Below are 20,211 nucleotides of genomic sequence, written 5' to 3'. Positions count from 1 at the left end.
AACACAGAAATAGAATTTTGTATAATTGTAAAATGTTCTGTTGGACAGCATTGCTCTAGAACATTCAGAATAAGATTTGCTTTTAATTAATTTTTTGAGACTGAGTCTCACTCTGTTGCCCAGGCTGGAGTGCAGTGGTTGATCTCGGCTCACTACAACCTCCACCTCATGGGCTCAAGCGATCCTCCCACCTCAGTCTCCCGAGTAGCTGGGACTACAGGCTGCGCCACCATGCCCTACTAATTTTTGTATTTTTAGTAGAGACGGGGTTTCGCCCTGTTGGCCGGGTTGGTCTCCAACTCCTAAGCTCAAGCAATCCACCCGCCTTGGCTTCCCAAAGTGCTGGGATTACAGGTGTGAGCCACCGCACCCGGCTGAGATTTGCTTGTATTTTTTTTTTTAAATTAACTTCATCGGGCTGGGGACAGCGGCTCACACCTGTAATCCCAGCACTTTGGGTGCCCAAGGCGGGGGGTGGGGGACCACTTGAGCTCTGGAGTTCGAGACCAGCCTGGCCAACATGGTGAAATCCCATCTCTAATAAAAATACAAAAATTAGATGGGCGAAGCGGCGGATACCTGCAGTCCCAGCTACTGGGGTGGCTGAGGCGGGAGAATCGTTTGAACCCAGGAGGCAGAGGTTGCAGTGAGCCCAGATAGCGCCACTGCACTTCCAGCCTGGGCCGCAGAGTGAGACTCCATCTCAAAAAAAAAAAAAAAAAAGTAACTTTATCTACTCATAACTTCAAGAATATTAGGAGGTAGTCAAGAGTCAGGCTTATTTACATAACACCAAAACAACTGGCTAAAAGTGGAATGTTCAGTGACTTTGTTCAAATAGTATATCTTTTATTTTAGTAAACATATATGATACTAACTGTGGCAAAGGGTTATTAAAATAACCCTTTTACTTAACTTTTAACTCAGTTAAGAGGGAAGAGCAAAATTTTAAATACTATGATGGGAAAAATAGCTGAGTTGAGTAACATTTTAGATGTGTAGGCAGAAAAAAACGTGGAGAATGCATAAGGGAACTTCTGTCTTGCAAAAAGTAGCATTCTGGTTCATTGTAGTTTGTCAGATATTTAGGATTAGAAGGTGCTCATGCTCAAAGTGTTAGTGATTTATCAAAGCTCTAATGATCTTTCTCTTAGAAGAATTATACGCTTAAAGCATTAACAATAACCTTGCTTTACTGGCTTTCTTCTTGAGATCTTAAAATTAACTTTTTTCTTTTTTGAATTGAATTTCATTTTCCACCTAAAGCAATGTATAGTTTTCTCAGAGTTGCTGCTTATTAGTCCTTAGAAGGGAATTGAGTCAGTTACAGACACCAGTAGATGGGAAGCAGTGATGCAGATGATACAAAGGAGCAGATAATAAAAAGACACTCGAAGTTGGCTTTGAAATGCATTTTTCAGCACATTTTCATATTCTGTTTTATGCAGGCATTCTCTTCAGACCTATAAAGAGGTGACTCTGAAGTATGTTGAGTGATCAAAGAAAGTTAGCCTGAGATTTAACCACCACCGGTGGGCTAGCCACATGCAGGTAATTAAATTAATGGCAAAACTTAGCATATTTGTATTCTGTATGTCAGCTTACTCCCATGAGCATGTAGCCACTAAAGAGATTCTATGAACTTACTGATCTTATTCATTCTGGGAATTTATTCCCATCTTCAAGATGCTTAGTTTTAAAATAATCAATTAGATTGATTTTTGTTTTATTCAAATCAATTTGGCTGACCTTGGCTGAGTGTCTTGGTGTTCTCATAATTGAAGCAGTTGCCATATGGTGTCAGAAGACATTGGAAATTTGATTTCAGATGTCAGTATAACAAGTTACCCAAACCTGCATGTCCTGCACATGTATCCCGGAACTTAAAATAAAATAAAATTTAAAAAATATGGAAAAATAAACCAAAATAAAATGTGCTTGAGACAAGTACTGAAGTGTTTGAATTAGCCATAAAAATGTTCAACATGCTGTCTGTTGGGCCTTTCTTTTATAAGGTTGGAACAAAAAAATGCTGTGTCATCTGTTGTATAGTGGGTTGAAAAAAGGAATTGCACTCTAACTATGATATGCAGTAAATAAATCCTAAATACATATTCACAGGTTTTTCTGGTATGGATAAGTCTGGCTCACTTAGCTAGTTTCAAAAGGAAGATTTAAAAAACCGTCGAGATCCAAATAAATGAAAACTTTGTTATGTGCTTAGGAACTTTCCTGTGTTTTATGAAACAAAATGATCTTACTGTCTGGTGATTGCTCCATAAATATGTAAACCAACTAAATAATTCTACCATCCACAAGAGGATATCTGTGAAGGGGTGGATACTAATTTCAGATTTTTGCAGGGTTTGCAAAAGTGCATTTCCACTCCAACCCTCCACTCCCATGGGGCTAGGCGGTGAGTAGGTGGGGAGAGAGGCTGGCTCCTATAAATAAGCACATCTTCCTATAAATTAAGTGGGTGTTTTGAAAATGAGGAATTAGATTCAGTGATTTTTTTTTAGCAAAAATTATTTTTATATTTGCTGTGGATCAAAATATTTTTCAACATCCTGTGTGGTAAAGTAGCAAATATTCAACAAGTATTTTCCCACCAACTTCCTTCACAGTCAAATGGGGTTGTGCACAGTTCAGCTGCATATGTTGTACACATATAAATCACATTTTAGTTGACCACATATTTCTGCTTAAAGCTTCAGAAGAGGCAAATCATGAAGCTAGACTAAACCTAGAGAGACTATTATTTCTAAATAAAATTGGCCAGAATATAGTTGGCTATTTCCTTTGTGAATTTCTCCCTAAGGCACCCAGATCAGCTTTTTTTTTTTTTTTTTTTTTTTTTTGACAGACTTTCGTCCAGGCTGGAGTGCAGTGGCACCACCTTGGCTCACTGCAACCTCTGCCTCCTGGGTTCAAGCAATTCTCCTGCCTCAGCCTCCCCAGTAGATGGGATTACAGGCGCCTGCCACCATGCCCTGCTAATTTTTGTATTTTAGTAGAGACAGAGTTTCACCTTGTTGGCTAGGCTGGTCTCAAACCCCTGACCTCAAGTGATCTGCCCGCCTCAGCCTCCCAAAGTGCTGGGATTACAGGCGTGATTCACAGTGCCCAGCCAGATCAGCTTTTCGTATCCCTGAAACTCCAAAAGGTTTTAATTTTGTCAAATTGAAAATTCTTCTGACTCATTTAAGTCAATATCCTCAATAAACTGTAGTTCTCTGAGTTTCCTAATGTATTATCCATAATTGCTTATACCATTTTAACAGAATATATAACAGGTGCAAAAGTAGTGCTTGGAGGACTAGAAATTTGCCTTTTGTTGTGTATATCTTCACTGCTTTCCTTCTGTTCATAACAAATTCTAGTGGTATATCAAAGACAAGGGTGAAACTGACTCAGGGTCAGGAAAACAACCATATTAAAGGAATTGAGATTATCTATTTTTTTCATAGTTCAGTAGAACATGGTACTTTACTGTTTAGCTTCTCAGGAATCAGAACACAATTTATGCAGTATTTAAAATTTATATGAAAGTAAATTTAGAACATTGGAGTGTTTGTTCATTTTTGCCATTTTGTTTGGCTGAAGGTAAAAGTCTTAAATTACCCTTCTCTTCTGAGTAATATTTTCTTTCCCTAAAGTACAAATAGGATATGTGATTGAGGAAGCCTTTCAAAAAATATAGACTATCTCCAAGATCTTACCGTAGGGAAATAAAAATATTCCCATAAGAAGTTAAAACAGGCTGGGCACAGTGGCTCACACCTGTAATCCCAGCACTTTGGGAGGCCGAGGTGGTGGGATCACCTGAGGTCGAGAGTTCGAGATCAGCCTGACCAACATGGAGAAACCCCGTCTCTATTAAAAATATGAAATTAGTTGGGCGTGGTGGCATCTGCCTGTAATCCCAGCTACTCGGGAGGCTGAGGCAGGAGAATTTCTTGAACCCGGGAGGCAGAGGTTGCGGTGAGCCCAGATTGGGCTGTTGCACTCCAGCCTGGGCAACAAGAGCGAAACTCCATCTAAAAAAAAAAAAGAAGTTATAACAGTTAAAAATGTTCCAAGTAAATATAAAACAACACAAAACCACCACAGCTTCATATTATGAAAGTATAATTACATTTAAATGGCACAGTTCAGTGAAATGAAAGCCTAAAGTAGAAGATTCATAACGTATTATTGCTTGAATGAGACAAGTTTTATCAATATTTATCACTTTGCTAACATTTTATGTATTTATAGAGTAAGGATTAATGGGCTGTGGACATCTATTTCTTCAGAGAAGTATTAATAGGATATCCAATAATTTGAACAATATCCACAAATGAGCAATGAGGATATTCTTTTAGATATAACTTTTTTCATTGTCAGAAGTACAGCCTGAGCATACAAAATAAAGGAAATAGAAGCCTACTTTCATTATGAAATTATTTTGCAAATAGAGTGAAACTATACTAATAAAACTTGCTTGAAGTAGGCAAGTTCTATAACTGGAGTTATAGAATATAGTATTATTTTATTATTTTGGAGAATGGTTAGCACTCATTCCATGATAAAGAAAATTCATACTGTATATAAGTTCTGCACTAGGAACCTTGTACAAAAAAAGACCCCACAATTTTTCTAGTGCTTTAGGAAGTATTCATTTGCATAAAAGCAACTGAAGTATTAATTCAAATCACATTATTCTTTGAAGCAGATTTCTATATTTCATTAGCTTTGATTACATTACTATATAGCCTTAAAACAGGCATTTTATGTATTTTTAAATATATCCTTCCATTGTTAAGAAAACTGCTGTCAGGTAGGCCTTCCTCTTAAAGTTTTTAAAAAATATAAAATGCAGCTCTATTATTTTCAAGTAATATAATAACACAAATGAATTGCTACTAAAATGATGCCAAAAAGAAGCACTGCTGGATCTGCTTTATTGAATAGGCAAAGATTGTTTGCAGAAAACAGTTGCTTCTATATACTACTTAAAAGAGTTTCTTTCTCTGAAAGCACTTAATAATCTCCTCACTCCTCTAAGTGCTAACCCCACATTTTAAACTTAAACACTGGTGAGAATTAATGAGGTTTTTAATACTCTACTCAAATTCACATGGTATGATGGAGATCACTACATCTACAATAGCTTATGTAGATAAGTGGAGAGTAATGTTAACTAATTCCACAATATCGTGCAGTGAAACAAGATCTGAACTGGAATCTGTTTCCTTCACTCCATAACCCTGTGTGGGTGTAAGCACTTTATGTAGCTGTGTGAATCACTGTTGGTAACCTAGGCAGTTCCTACTGCCAGAGCTTTATATAGAAACAGCCTACAAAGAAGTCATGTCTCCAACTGCCAGCTAAAGATGAGACATCAAATAGCTGTGGGGAGAGCAGACAGAGATTAAAAGAACACTCTGTTAAGAGTCAGCATGGTGTCATTAAGCCGAGGAACCCCAATCTTTCTGGTGTTATCACACTTAAATGGTTCTAGATAAGATTATGAAGTAGGAAATATTTGACTGGGGGGATAGATGCTCACTTTTCCAGCCTCATTCATTCATTTTCATACTCTCATTTATTCATTCATCAATGAGGGCCTGATATGAATCAGTCACTGTGCTATACTGAGATGAATGAAACAAAGTCCCTGGATCTCCGTCAGTCTTGTACTGCTTCCAGATCACACCTCAATCAATCTGCTGTTTTACACTCAGGTTGCCATCAATGAATTAATCCCTGCTAAGTTATCAGTAGTACTTTTCAGTTGGTGTTTTTTTTTCCTGGGACCATTTGCCTTTTTAACAAGGACTCAAAGACCCTACAGCTTTTAAAACCCGAAAGAATGCTGTTTTAATGAAGGATGAAATTTTAGACAGCATGCTAATAGGGAGGAGAATATTGTTGGGGAGGGGGACTCCTGAGACACAAAAAACCGCACATCACACAGGTGACTGGCCCCCAAATCCTTCTCCAAGACACAAAAGTAAAGTCATCCTCAAAAAGTAGATGGAGTATATCCCATCCCACCAAAAGAAAATTTAAAAAATAATTTATTTATAATTATTTTAGTGGTAAAAACATTGAAATTCTAACATTAGTTAAGAAAAAAAGCCAACATGTCAATACCACTGATTGGTAATTGACTGGATGATATAAAGTAAATAGAAGACAACTTAAAATATGTCCTATATTGCTCAGGAAGGCACAACAAGGAAAAATGTGTGAAAGTTAGAGGAAGGCACATTTTGGCATAGTTTGAACAATAACTTTCTAAAAACTTGAGCTGTTCAGCAATGAACTGAAATGCCTTGTGAGATGATGAACTCTCTGTCCCTGATAGTGCTCAAGTAGTAAGTGAATGACCACTGGACAGGGTTTTAGTTTAAGGGATTTCTGAAGTACATGGAAATTATGTATTTTTTAATGTTTAAGCTATGAATCTATTAGTCTATAATAGTTAGGAATTCAGGAATTATACAAATGAATACATAAGAATACATAAAAATAGGCAAAAAGGCAAAATTAGCATGACCCGAACTATGTATGTAAATTTTGAATAGGTGCCAAGTAAAGGAAATATCAGGATAAACTGTTAGCCAAAAAAGACTTCTTGTAGGACAAATATTTTTGCCCAAGAGTTTAAAGTGGGAAAGAGACACAGACAGGTGAAGAAGAGGGAGAGTGAACTGAAAACAAGGATGACTTCATGAGCATCATCTTGCTACTACCGTAGTTTTTACTGTCTACTACAGAATAGACATTGCGCAAAGTGCCTTCTTTATATGCATTATGTAATTTAATCCTTACAACCACCCTATATAAAGTAGTACCACATACTCTTATTTCTTTTCAGATCCTATACATCTTTTGCCGTTTAAAGTAGTATTGCTAGTATTCCCATTTTACAGATGAGATGACTGAGATAAGAAGACTGAAATTCAGAGTGTTTAAGTAACTAGACCAAGATCACACAGCTAGAAAACAAACAGTATATCTGGGATTCAAACCCAGGTCTATCCCCCTACAAAGCCCATGCCTTGAATCACTACTACATCTCACTGCTTCTGGTAGAAGCCATGCATGCTTGAAGTTTCAGAGATAGAACTATGAAATGTAAAACTTGGGAGGACAAATATTTGGCTCTCAGTAAACATTTGTTGAGTGAATAAGTAAACCCTTGTTTTTTTTTTTTTGTTTTTTTTTTCACATAAGGAAGCATTTATTTGAGGTTTAACATGAAATGATACAAATAAAATGTGTATAAACAAATCCACATTGTTTTTTAGATTTACAAAAATCACAGTTTTGCCTTCTTTTATTCCCAATTTGGAAAATCCAATTGTCAGCCAGAACTTGCTCTCCCTAAGAGATTTCCTCCTAGCCACACTGCAAAGCTACCCTTGGCCAAGGCTATGGACAAGTAAACAAGAATGAATAGCAACCCAGGGGTTCATACCCTAGGGTTTCTCTTCACCCCTTGGTCTCCCATGCCGTGGAGGTATCATGTGGTAATGCATCAGGTTAGAGGCCTAGTATTTCTCTGTAGGCCTTCTTTAAGCCTTTAAGCTGCCCTTATTGAGGTAATGAACAGCAGCTTTCAGGTGAGAAAGATGTATTCCTTGTGAAACAATCAAATCACACTCCTTCTTCTAACCAACATGTGATTTACCCACCTCTCTCTGAGTTCTGCTCCAAGGAGTCCTCACAAAGCCCTTTGGTAAATATGGTCATTTTGCATATCCTGGCTTTTTGAGAAAACTAATTTTCTAAGAGCATTTGCCTGTGTGTATGGTTGAAATGGTACTACATTTCTCAGATGTAACTACTGTGGCCTCCAACTGCAGCTAATCTTGCTATACATAAGTTAACTGAGCATTTAGATGCTGGCTGCATCCTATACGAGGCTAAAAAAAATCAGTTGAAAAATTATTTCTGAAAAATGGTTATTCGGTCCATGCTGACATTTTTAGAGCTAAAACAATATCAAACATCCTATTTGACTGATTGTATACTTCTCTTCCTCTGCTGAATTGACTGCTTTGAGGAAAAGAACTCAATTTACAATTCCATTTAAAAGCTAAAAATATACATAAGTAAATGTTGATTGGATTTAATTCAATTCTGGAATGCAGGGTATCTGGGCATTTAATGATTGCAATTTTGACATCCTAAGGCCTTGACTAAGTTTCTACCAGTTTTTACTAAAATCCTAATCTCCTCAGTGCAGATAGGTAATTAGCATTAGTCATAACAAATAGATCATTTTCCAGCCATTTGATTTATTAAAAGAGCCCCAAATAATTTTTCATGTGCTTGTTTCTTATAATGATTTCCTATTTTTATGCAACATCCTCCAGATACCCAGGTGACACTCAAGTCAAGGACCAACTTGTACCTGGATTAAGACTATAAAGCAGTTCCATTTGGAACCCTAGGGCGGGTTAGTTTTATATTCAGGTCATTTAGCACTTGTTACCCTCCACCGTACCCTACCTCCCTGCCCAAACATTGACATGCTTCTCCATCCCTGTGATCTACAATCATAGCTCTAGGAACAAACCCTTGTGATTTAAATTTATTCACATTTTCACCTCTAATCTGTTCAGCTCTGCCCTTGCCAGCTCCTTCAAGAGTGGCTGCTCCCTTGTGAATAATGCTCTTACATTTCATATACAATGCCAGCCCTTTACATTGATAAACCAAGTACCATACTTGCCTGAGACAAATTTACTCCAGAATTTTGTTTCTAATCTTTACATTATTGCCACCTGGTATCACATTCATTCCATCCTTAGCTAGTTTCCCAAATGGAAGCTAATTTGTTTACTATTCACTTCTGTGCTCCTCTCTCTGTACTACTCATTACTTTGTTCTACTTCTCCTCTCCTAAAAGTTTCCATGTGTCTTCTAGATCTCTGGTTACATGACAGATGTTTAACTTGTATACTTTCCTCATCTTCTCTTCACTGTGGGTTCCCTGTGCTTCCTGACTCAACCAAAACCCGTCTTATCATGAGGACACGACTTCTCCTTCAGATATTTTCAGTAAGGCAGCTCATCTGTTCGTGCCCCACATATTTCAAGGAATAGGAGTCTCTTCACTCCCACATTGTTGTTTCCAGACTACTCCGCAGCTCTTTTTTTTTTTTTTTTTTTTTTTTGAGACGGAGTCTGGCTCTGTCGTCCAGGCTGGAGTGCAGTGGCGCGATCTCGGCTCACTGCAAGCTCCGCCTCCCGGGTTCACGCCATTCTCCTACCTCAGCCTCCCGAGTAGCTGGGACTACAGGCGCCAGCCACCACGCCTGGCTTTTTTGTATTTTTTAGTAGAGACGGGGTTTCACCGTATTAGCTAGGATGGTTTTGATCTCCTGACCTCGTGATCTGCCCTCCTTGGCCTCCCAAAGTGCTGGGATTACAGGCGTGAGCCACTGCGCCCGGCCTACTCCCCCACTCTTATGAATCAAAATCTGCTTCTTGGAGACTCAACAGCATTTGGTTTTAATAACCTCTATTACCTTCCTCTCTGCTTGGCCATGGACCAACCTCCCAGTAATTTCCACACGTTTATCGAAGACATTATCATTTGGATCACTGCCATCCTTTTCACCCTCAAATCTTTCCATCACCCAACATTCTGTCCTCAGTGTGGTTTAACTTCAGGAATTTTTGTTGCCATTCCACTTTATTGACCCCACTGCCATGGCCATACTCTGTATATTATCAGCATCCTAATCTGCTAAACCTCCAAAATCCTAACAGAAATATCCCACTTTCTGACTGGTTATCCTATAACTCTCTCACTTTCATATTCCCGGTACTGGTCTTTGACTTCTCTGCTATCACCTTCTATGTTGATGACCCTTCCAACACTCTGACCTTTACAATTTCTTAATTGCTTCAGTTCTAATAACCTTAACATTTCTATTCTGCCTTTTATGACTTGCGTAAATATTAGTCCCCTGACTACATTTCCCTCCTTGAGGGCAATGATGATATTTTTGTACCATTTTTTACAGTGCCTTCCATAGTATATGCTCACTGGAGAGGTAGTATTGTGTACTGATTAAGAGCACAGACTCTTAATTATTAGGATATTAGGTTTCAAATCTCAGCTTTGAAACGTACTAGCTGTATGACCATGGCGAATTTAACCAATCTCTCTGTGTCTCAGTTTTCTTATATATAAAATGGAGATACTGACACTATGTACCTCATAGCAGTTGTTGGGATGATTACACTGAGAAGAATGCTCGGCACATAGTTAACAGAGTACTTACTATTAACAACTGCCTTCATAAAGGGGAAGGAAAAACAGATACTTTAACAGGTACATTACTGAAAGAAATAAAGAGTTCCAATTTATCATGAGAAATGATGCTGAGACAGTCATTTAAAATATAAATGGAAAGCAAGTGAATTATTAAGGAAATTTTCATTTCTCTTTGTTCTTTCCACAGGGGAGATGTCAATGTATTGATTATTGCTAGAGACGAATTCACTTAACTACATTGTGTTACTATCATTGCATATTGAGGTCATTAGCTAGGTCATGCTGAGAATATATGTCATTAAAAATTTAGGCAAAAATATGATATACATCTAAAACTCTAAAAAGTTACAGTTAACATTACTATATTGTTAAATATTTACATGACTATTAACATTACTATACTGTTGAATATTTGTGTGCTCAAAGCATGTCCTGAGCATAGGTGGAACAGGTTGTTGCTTGCATGATGTGATGAGGGACACTCTGAAACATCATCTCCTGGAATTCACTCTTCCACTGTTCTGTCAAAGGTCCTGATATCACCAGTAAGAAATCTGTTTTGTTTTTCCTTTAAGGCATGTTGTTTCTAGGTGCAACAAGTAAATCTTTCCCCCAACTTTATCAAAATAGCACCTGAATATCGAACAATTTTCTAAATAAGTAGCACATAAAACTTGCAAGTTTAGACAGAAACAGATATAATTTGTTTATATGATGTCCTTGCTGCCTAGGGAATGTACTCTTCGAATGAAGGAAGAGAGGTAGCTGGGGTAAGAGCACTTATGAACTGAGGACTGCTGAAATGAGAGCGACAGAGAGAGAGTACTTAAGAGGAAGTAGCCTACTTTATATAGTCTTGCTCAGGCATTGTTCTGTGTGTATTTACACACACACTCTTTTCTAATAATTGCAAGTAATTCTGGGGGAAATCTATGTCTGAGCAGCAAATCACAACATAATAAATGAAACATTAAAAATTTAGGAGGAAGAGGCCAAGAGTTAAGCAAAGGATATGTTAATGAACAAATGGCACATGTTTAGATGCTTTCAAAATGTTCTTTGATTTTAAAATGGAGAAAAGGGAGATGAAATGTACTTGAAAGGGCTCACAGTAAATTTACTCATTTTGTTTTTATCCGGAAACTGGTGCCCAGAGGTACTATATCTTGATTTCCTTATAAACATACATTTTTATGCAATTATGTTTGTATGTGCCTGTACCCAGGGGAGGGGGGCACCTGGGCATTTGTGTGAAAGCATAAAAGAGATACTAAAATAATTTGTTATTGTAAGTCAGGTAAAAAAAAAAAGCTTATGATGTTTCAGAGATTCATGAATTCCAAGCATAGCTGAGTTATTTTCCAGGCGTAACATGTTATATACTTACTAATACATCCCATAATCATGTCAATTTTTAAAATAACTGTGTCATTCTTTAGTTGACTTGTGGTACAATGTAGTTGTCAAATATTTTGCTTAGAAACCTGTCTTTTTTGCCCATATATTTCTATTTTATATCTGTCTCTACATTTATTATTCTTTACTATTCACCATGGTACTTCATCTTGTTTTTATTAAATAATTTTCCTAACTTGCCAAGATGCTTTTACTATTTGTTTGTGTCTTACAACTTGACACTCAACTCGGAGTCACAACGAAATTTCTTTTTCAATTGTTTTATCCAGGGCACTAATAAAATTGTATTTGGAAAATAACCCAAAATTGTCCCTTTTACCTATTGTTTCTTCTTTCCATACCTAATTTATGGAGATCATCTATTGTTTCTGTATACCACCTTATTATTTCTCCCAAGCTAACAGTAAACTATTGGATTTCCCTTTTGGGCATATCCTACATGGTGACTCTATCTGTATCTACCGACACACAAACATATATGCATATATACATATATATTCATATTCTAGTTAAGCCATAAGAATAACAAAATTAAAAAATCTTACTGAAGTCCTGAACCTTGATAAAGACTATCTCCCAGAAACTTCTATCAAATAACATACTCAATGATAGAACGGTGGGAGCACTTTTTAGTAAAGTCAAGAGCAAGTCAAGGATGTATACTGTTGTCACTATTGTAGCTCTAGACAATGGAATAAGACCATTGGAAAAATTAAGAGGTAGAATTAAAATAAAAGAAGAAGCAAAACTTTCTAGAGAAAATGATCACTTATCTTGAAAATTCAAGAGAATCAATGGATGAATTAATAAAATTAATAGGAGTTCAACAAGGTGGTCAGATGCGAGTTCAACAAGGTGGTCAGATGCAAGGTCAACCATAGTGATACAAGATCAATATCAATAGCTTTCTTATGTATCAGCAATAATTATGTTAACTGAAGTATTGTTTGTAAAAGAGCAGCACTGAAAACAACCCAAATGTCCATTGCTAGGGGACTGGTTAAATAAATTATGTGTGTGTGTGCAATATTAATATAATGCAATAGTTAAAAGAATGAATTTGATTTAAATACAAATTTACTGACATGAACATAACTCCAGTTCCTATTGTTGAGTAGCTAAAGCAAGCTACAGAATAACTTTGTTAATATTAAAAATAAAACACAAATTGACTACGTGTTTTCTGTACGTATATATGCAAAAATGAATAGAAAAAGTCTGAAATGTTACATACTGAATGAATAGCAATAGTTATCTCTTGAAAAGGTGCTGGAATTGGGGGTGGTAGTCAAGGGGAGACTTTAATTATATTGTTAGTATTTTTTATAGGAGAAACTACTCATTTATTACTTGTATCAGTAAAAATAAAAACAATTTAAAAAATACAATAGTTTGCCAAATTTACCAAACTTCATTTCAACTTGTCCATCTTTTCACATATAAAAGAGAATTGTTTTGTAGCTTCTTAAACTTTTATTCATTGAGCAAATAGTGAAGACCATGCACTATGCTCTGTACAATGGATACAATGGCAAACATGACAGACGTGGTCTCTGTCTTCCTGGAACTTACAATCTAGTGGGAGAAACAAATAATAAACAAGTAAGAAAATAATTAGGCCAAGTGCGATGGCTCATGACTATAATCCCAGCACTTTGGGATGTCGAGGCAGAAGGATTACTTGAGACTAGGAGTTCAAGATCAGCCTGGGCAACACAGTGAGACCCCTGTCTCTAAAAAAATAAAATAAAATTGCCTGGTGTGATAACACAGGCCTGTGGTCCCAGCTACTTGGGAGGCTGAGACAGGAGGATTGCTTGAGCCCAGGGAGTTCGAGACTTCAGTGAACTTTGTTTGTGTCACTGCACTCCAGCCTGGGTGACAGAGCAAGACCCGTATAAAAAAAAAAAAATTAAATAAATAAATTTAAAAAATAAATTAAAAAAGAAAATATACATTAAAATAAATTTTAACAAGAACGACCTGAAGGTTTTGATAGAAAATAATATGTATAAGGTCAAGGGAGACCCGTTAGAAGAAACATTTAAACTGGTATATGGAGTACCTGTTATGTGTGATAACGATGGTGGTGAGAGAGAGCAAAGCAAGTAAAAAGCGTCCCACGCAGAAAAAGCTTCACATGTTGGAGAAAATGTCCGAAGATCAGAGTGGTTGAAGCATTGTGAGGGAGAGGGAAAGAGTAGACTGTTAGGTTGGAGAGATAGGCAGAGGCCAGATCATGCAACTCCTTTTAGGCCTGATAAAATTTAGACTTTATTTGGAGAACAATGGAAAGTCACTGGGGAGTTCTGAGAAGAGGAGTGATGTGATCGACCTATATGTTTTGATCACTCTGGCTTCTGTGTAGAGAATATATGGGGTAGGTTGAGTAGAAGCAGGGAGCCCAGTTTGGAGGCTATTTGCAGTAGTCAGTGCGAGAGCTGGCAGTAGCCTGTACTAGACTAGTGGTAGTAGATAGACATGGTTATATTTTGGAGGCAGTGTTATGTGAAAAAAAAATGAAGGAGAAGTGACTCAGGCAGAGGAGGCAGCAAGTACAAAAGCTTGCGCTTATTTCTCTTTGTTAAAAAACAGAGAGAAAACCAGAGTCGCTGAGGCATGGTAATGCAGGGCAGAAGGGCATAGGATAAGGTCTGATTGTACATGATTAGCATCAAACCTTGTAGGCCTAGGCTCAAGGCCTGGATTTTATTCTAACTGGGGTGGAATTACATTTTCCACAGGATCACTCTGGCTGCTATGTGCTACAGAGGGGCGAGAATAGCAAGAGAGAACACTTAAGAAGCTATTGCAGTGGTCCAGGTGAGAGATGATTTTGGCCTGGGCTTGGATGGAGGCAGCAGAGGTGAAAAAGTGAATGGACTTAAGAAATGCTTGGAGGTAGGATCAAGAGAACTTTATGTTTAATGAGATGTGGGAGCGAAGATGAGGAAGGCATCAGGGGTTACTTTCAGGCTGTCTGGCAAGGAAATGTTTAGTGGAATTGAGGCACTGAAAGGAGTCCCGTGTGGCAAGAGTTCAGTGAGTAGAAGAGGAGGGAGTGAGAGGAAATGAGGTCACAGCAGTAGGCCAGATGATTCAGAGCTGGATAAAGTCTTGGAAAGAAGTTTGAATTTACCCTGAGTGTCATGGGAAGCCACGGAAGGATTTTAAACAGAGTGAGATTTATTTTCTCTAAAAAGCCACTTTGGCTTACAGTCTGGAGATTGGGCTTGGAAGGGGAAAAGAGTGGCAGGGAAATCAACTGGAAAGCTGTTGTAGAGGTCTAAGATAGAGTGAGTGGTGTCTTGGAGATGCACAGAATTAGACAGATTTGAGGCTCATTTGAAATGCAACTGATTAGTTTTCTTGAATTAAGCTCTTCTTTATGTACATATCTGAGTTAGTTTTACCGAAGTTTTTGTCATCTTCTCACTTCATTTATATACCATGCTTTTATTTCCCCTTTTACTTCTAGAAAAACATTTTTATAAAGCATGTGAGTTTGCTGCTCTAATTAAACCCTTCCTTTTCATGCACTTCACTACTCTGGAATTGGTTGAGTTTTGGGGATTCTGAATGCCGCACACTTGACTCTAATCCACTTCGTTGGACACAGCTGAAATGATAAAACGTAAAAACCATTTTATCCCTCCCAAATTACTGACCTTGCTGATATAAACTACATCCAAATCTAAGCATTTCTTAAGACATTTTACCTAAAAATAGCATATTTAACTTCCAAAGCTGTCTGCTCAGCAAGCAAGTACTTAACATGTTACGCGTCTTCTGCTTGAATAACTCAGGAGTCCTGAATTTTCTTGTATCTCTAGAATAGAACTGAAAGGCCATGTCTGCAGTGCTTGGAAAAGATTGTTAGGAAGTTACATACTTACTTAAGAACATGGTAAACATATCCTTTTATTTCCCACCTCATCAAAATGCCGAGTCAAAATCCTATTATTCCTTCTGGTAAGCTAGAATATGAAAATATATGTATATATACATATATGTTTGTGTGTAGATAGATACAGATATACTCACCAATGCAGAATATAACCCAAAGGAGAAATCCAAGAGCAAATTAGGAAACTGATACTGGACACAGCACAATGGGAAACTGAGTTAGAAGTTTACCTCCAATTATTAGGCTATACACTATTCTTCCTCAGTGGAAGGTATTCTCAAACTGAAATTATCCCCTTCAGAAAAATAACACTCTTAGTAGGGAGGCTGTAAATAGACTGGACTCAAGAGTAAGGACATTCTGTATTTAAATCATGAAACCATGTGAGGCAAGGAGTGTGGAAGCATCCCTTAGACTTATCAGGTCCCTTGAAGGCAACCTATAAGGGATGGGGAGGCACAGAAATGTGAAAGGACATGGGGGAAGAGAATATATTTGCACAACAGTACGAGGGTGGGTGAAGTAGATTTTCAGTGAGAAAGAGACAAGTTGCCCCTGATATTTAGGACCTAGCCTGGCACTCTCAATTAAGCCTTGACATTTTCTTGTTGAATATAAACCATCTCACAGAACATCAACATTAGAGAAGGTCAATCTGTGACTATGATGGATCAAAACAAACAAACAAAAAAGACCACTCCATAATCAGGTCTGAACACAGACAAAATATGGACAGTGTCCTCGCCACAAAAACTACCAAATATTTCTCTATTCTGGCTAATAAGTGTAACTACCAAATATCTCTCTATTCTGGCTAATAAGGGTAACTATTGCTTCTTTACCAATTACAGCTTTAGCCATGGGCTAGTCTTCCCCACTTATAAAAAAGGTTTATTTAGAAACCTAAACACAGAATTACAACTTACTGGCAGCCTCCAAGTTCAGAACAAAGCCAGCTAGGGTGGCCAACTTGTCACAATTTTCCCAGGAATTTCCTGGTTTAACATTAAGAGTCCCACATCCCAAGAAACCTTCAATCTCAAGCAAACTAGAATGGTTGGTTAACAGTCATCTTCCTTCAACTCTCCCCCAAAACACATAAGCAAGCCCAAATCCTGCAAGTCCTTTTTAACACCCTCTTAGTAGGATGCCCTGTGGTTTTCCATGGTGTGTGCTCTTCCAATTGCTGCAACAAGTAATACATCTACCTTTTTAAACTACAGGTCTGTTGCTAGTGGTCTTTGGCTGGAGAGCACTGACATTAGAAAGAAGCAGAGAGACACAACATTGTGGAAGTGCTTAGTAAGACCTAGTACAGGATAATGGGACTGAAGGAATGAAGAGGTAGGGGGAGCCAGGGAAGAGTAGAAGAGTACAAGGGCCTGAGGGGGCTACAGTGTGATTTTCTGAAAAGGTGGTTTTTAGGGGGTAATACAAGATGAGATGACAGAAGGTGAAATCGTGAGCTTTATTGTAGGAGGATTTCCCCCATCCTCTGTGTCAAAACAAAACAAAACACGAATGAAAAGATAGCAACAACAAACAAAATGTTGGCATAAAATAATGACAGTCTTTAATGATCTAGTGTCTGGTCATCTAGTTTTCATATCCACACTTGATTCCTTATGTTTGTCAGCTGCATCACTGAATAGTTTTTATATAAGGGAAATTTCTAGGAAGGAAAAAATCCAATGGCACACTATTTGGCAGGTCTTAAAAGGGCAAAATTCCAAATTTAGTTTTAATTCTTTGGGGTTGATATCATCATATGTTAAAAAACAATGTTCATTAAATAAACACACTATAACAGTGCCTGAAATATAGTAAATGCCAATAAATGTTAACTATCACAGTTATGATCATTATGCTATCTTTTTCAATGTGTTTATTTTAAAAGAGGGGCAATACTGTAGCTTTAAAATATTTTTGATCATGTGTCTTTGGTTATATTGGAGGTATATATTGAATGATAAGTCTAACTGCCTCCTTTTTAAAACTCTGTTCAGAGTCACATATTCAAATGATTATGCACATGTTTCTTTTGGAGAGATTTACTGTGAGTGATCTTTGGTAAATATTTCAAATTTACTGGCAAGGTACCTACATTCTACTAGATATTGGTCCCTAATACAGGTTGCAAAGAAAGTTTTGAAAACAGGACTACTATTTAGTTTGATACTGTTTGTATTTCAAAAATAGCAGGAGAGTGAATAAGTAGAATGTGTTCATGCAAAAGGAAACCCAGAGTATTCAGGATCTCTAAGTTTAAATGTATAGCAAGTTGGTTCCTTAGAACAGATTTAATTCCTAAGTTTTATCAGAAAATGGCATTAGTTTCTTTCTACAAAAATGAAAGTCACTCGTAAAAACACAGGAACAGGCAGGGAATGCTTATGAAATGCTCTTAGCTAGAAAATAATATAAAATGTGAATGTCTGAGCTCTTGCAGTGTCCAGGATGTGTCACAAAAGGTAGCACATGGAGTTTTGTTACATCTACAATAATTTTGTACTGCTGAAGTTCATCTTACTTGTTTTTTTGATGCTTAGCGAAATAAGCAGTTTGGTTTTCAAATATTAGTACCAAACAGTGATATTGTATGTGTACAACTTGGAACATTCCAAGCACCATACTATTCTTAACATAAGTTTGATTTTCTCCTTTTCATAATTCTAAAATCTGTTTAATTTTATTTGCATTAATTTTCTTAGAGGCCAAATTTGGCAATAACACCAATTATCAAAATTTTGTATTCATTTACTGTCAGCGCTTGCCTTGATTGAAATTATTCCTTTTTTTTTTTAGACCAAGTCTGATAAAAACACACGTACCTATCCACAGTGAACAAAATGGGGTTCAGAAGTTTACTTCTTCATTGGTTTAAAAATCTATTTACTTGGAAACTTTTTTTAAATAAATAAAAACCAGTGATTTTCAGAAGTAACTCCTTTAAAAAGTTAATAAATTAGAAGTTTCTATTTACTTAAGAAGCCATTAGTAAATATTTCTAAGGGAAATCTTTATTTTCTTTGTTAATTACAGTGTTATCCTATTTCTGCCATACACTTTTCAATGGGTAATATCATTTTTTTGCAGATTCGTTTGTATCAGTCCCGCAAAAAGATTCAAATCTTACAAGCATACAGTAGAGTCAAGTTCTCATTTCTATAACATTTTACACACTTATAATATGCTATTATTTAAGCATAATGAAACTGTTTTGCAGTTTCACAAACTTGAAAACATACAATCCCTTTTGCAGGAGAAAATAAATCAAACTGAGAAGTGCAAATTAATAATGAAATTAAATTTTTTAATGTTTAGAGGTAAAGGCACAGTTTATTAAAAAGCAACTCACGATATAATGCCCACTGAGGAAACTTATATTGCTAAGAAAACATGAAAGAAAATAGGAATCACTTCATGAATTGCTACTGTCTTTGGAACAAATTAATTAAAAATATTAAATAATAATAAAGTAATTACAAGTTGTGCCAGGCAAGAAAATTTAAAGTAAAATTATTTTACAACCTTATTGCCAGATCCTAGAGCAGTTCTAGATGGAAATACCATTCTAAGATAAACGGACATTAACTCTCTTTGTGAATCAATTATTACTTACCAAAATTTGCCATCTGTATCGTCTGATTGCCAGTCTCTGGAGCATTGTAAATCACAACAGCATCAGCATTTCTTCTGCCCGCTGTTTGAATTTTTTCTGAAAATGTACAATTACCTCTTTCTATCAGCGCAATCCAGGGCTTCTTAGTATTACTAAACTCAGTGTTGTGGTCACAAGCTTGGTAGTTATTGTTCTTAGGGATGCCTACCACTCCCATAGCATTAGCCACTGGTGAAGCTAATCCATAAACGCCACATTCACATGTCTCTATTGCAGTGTAGTTGCTGGTTTCATTGTAATAAGTCACAGTCACATAGGCACTCATTGAAAAAGATGCTGTAATTTTAAGTAAAAAGGTAAAAATTACAAGGAGCCAAAAAAAACTGGACCTATTCTCCTGGTTCATTGCTCATTCATTTGAGTATAAAATTTAAGATGTTTGCTGATATTTCCAACTATCAGTCACCATTGTCCACTCACGTCCCTGCTGAACAGAAGTTTGAAATTTCAGTTGCACGTAGGTAACTGATCTCACCTCTAGCAACATAACCTCTGGATACATCAGCTCTATTTCACTTTAGTTATCTACATTCCCCTTTGCTTGCCCCTCCTCCAGCTGTACACACAGGTAACCCTTAACCAGGACTACCTTAGTAATAAATAACACCATCAACTTTATTCTACATGTCAACTTATTAGGATTGGATGACTTCCTGCAGTACATTTTTTTTTCTTCTTACTGTTCCAACTAATGCACTTTCATAAACATGGAGTGGATTGGAAAGAGGAACTGGACTCTGGGGAATCCCACGTGACAAGGCTGAAAGTTACCTCTCTCAGAATATCTAAAACACTAAACTGGTTTGCCAAGCCCTGCTGAAATATGCTATCAACCAGTTCAGCCTGGAGTAAGTTAAGATCCATGAGTTTAATTGCTATGGCATTAGTAGAATGAATTTTACTGCTTTTTTCTCTTCTAAT

General features: G+C 36.9%; 1 protein-coding gene across 1 annotated transcript in view; it reads right to left on the bottom strand.

Moving 5' to 3' along the window:
• RNF128 (ring finger protein 128) overlaps positions 1 to 19,839 on the bottom strand; it is a 102,545-nt gene extending 82,706 nt beyond the window's left edge. Inside the window, exon 1 of the mRNA XM_001143230.5 lies at positions 19,231 to 19,839. Coding sequence (XP_001143230.1) covers positions 19,231 to 19,636 — 406 coding nt within the window. The 5' untranslated portion in view covers positions 19,637 to 19,839. The remainder of the gene's footprint in view (positions 1 to 19,230) is intronic.
• Positions 19,840 to 20,211: the final 372 nt, after the last annotated feature.

The sequence above is a fragment of the Pan troglodytes genome, chromosome X (assembly GCF_028858775.2).
Source record: "Pan troglodytes isolate AG18354 chromosome X, NHGRI_mPanTro3-v2.0_pri, whole genome shotgun sequence".
Lineage (NCBI taxonomy): Eukaryota > Metazoa > Chordata > Mammalia > Primates > Hominidae > Pan > Pan troglodytes.
The sequence above is the reverse complement of the archived record's forward strand: the minus strand, read 5'-3'. Positions and strand labels throughout refer to the sequence as shown.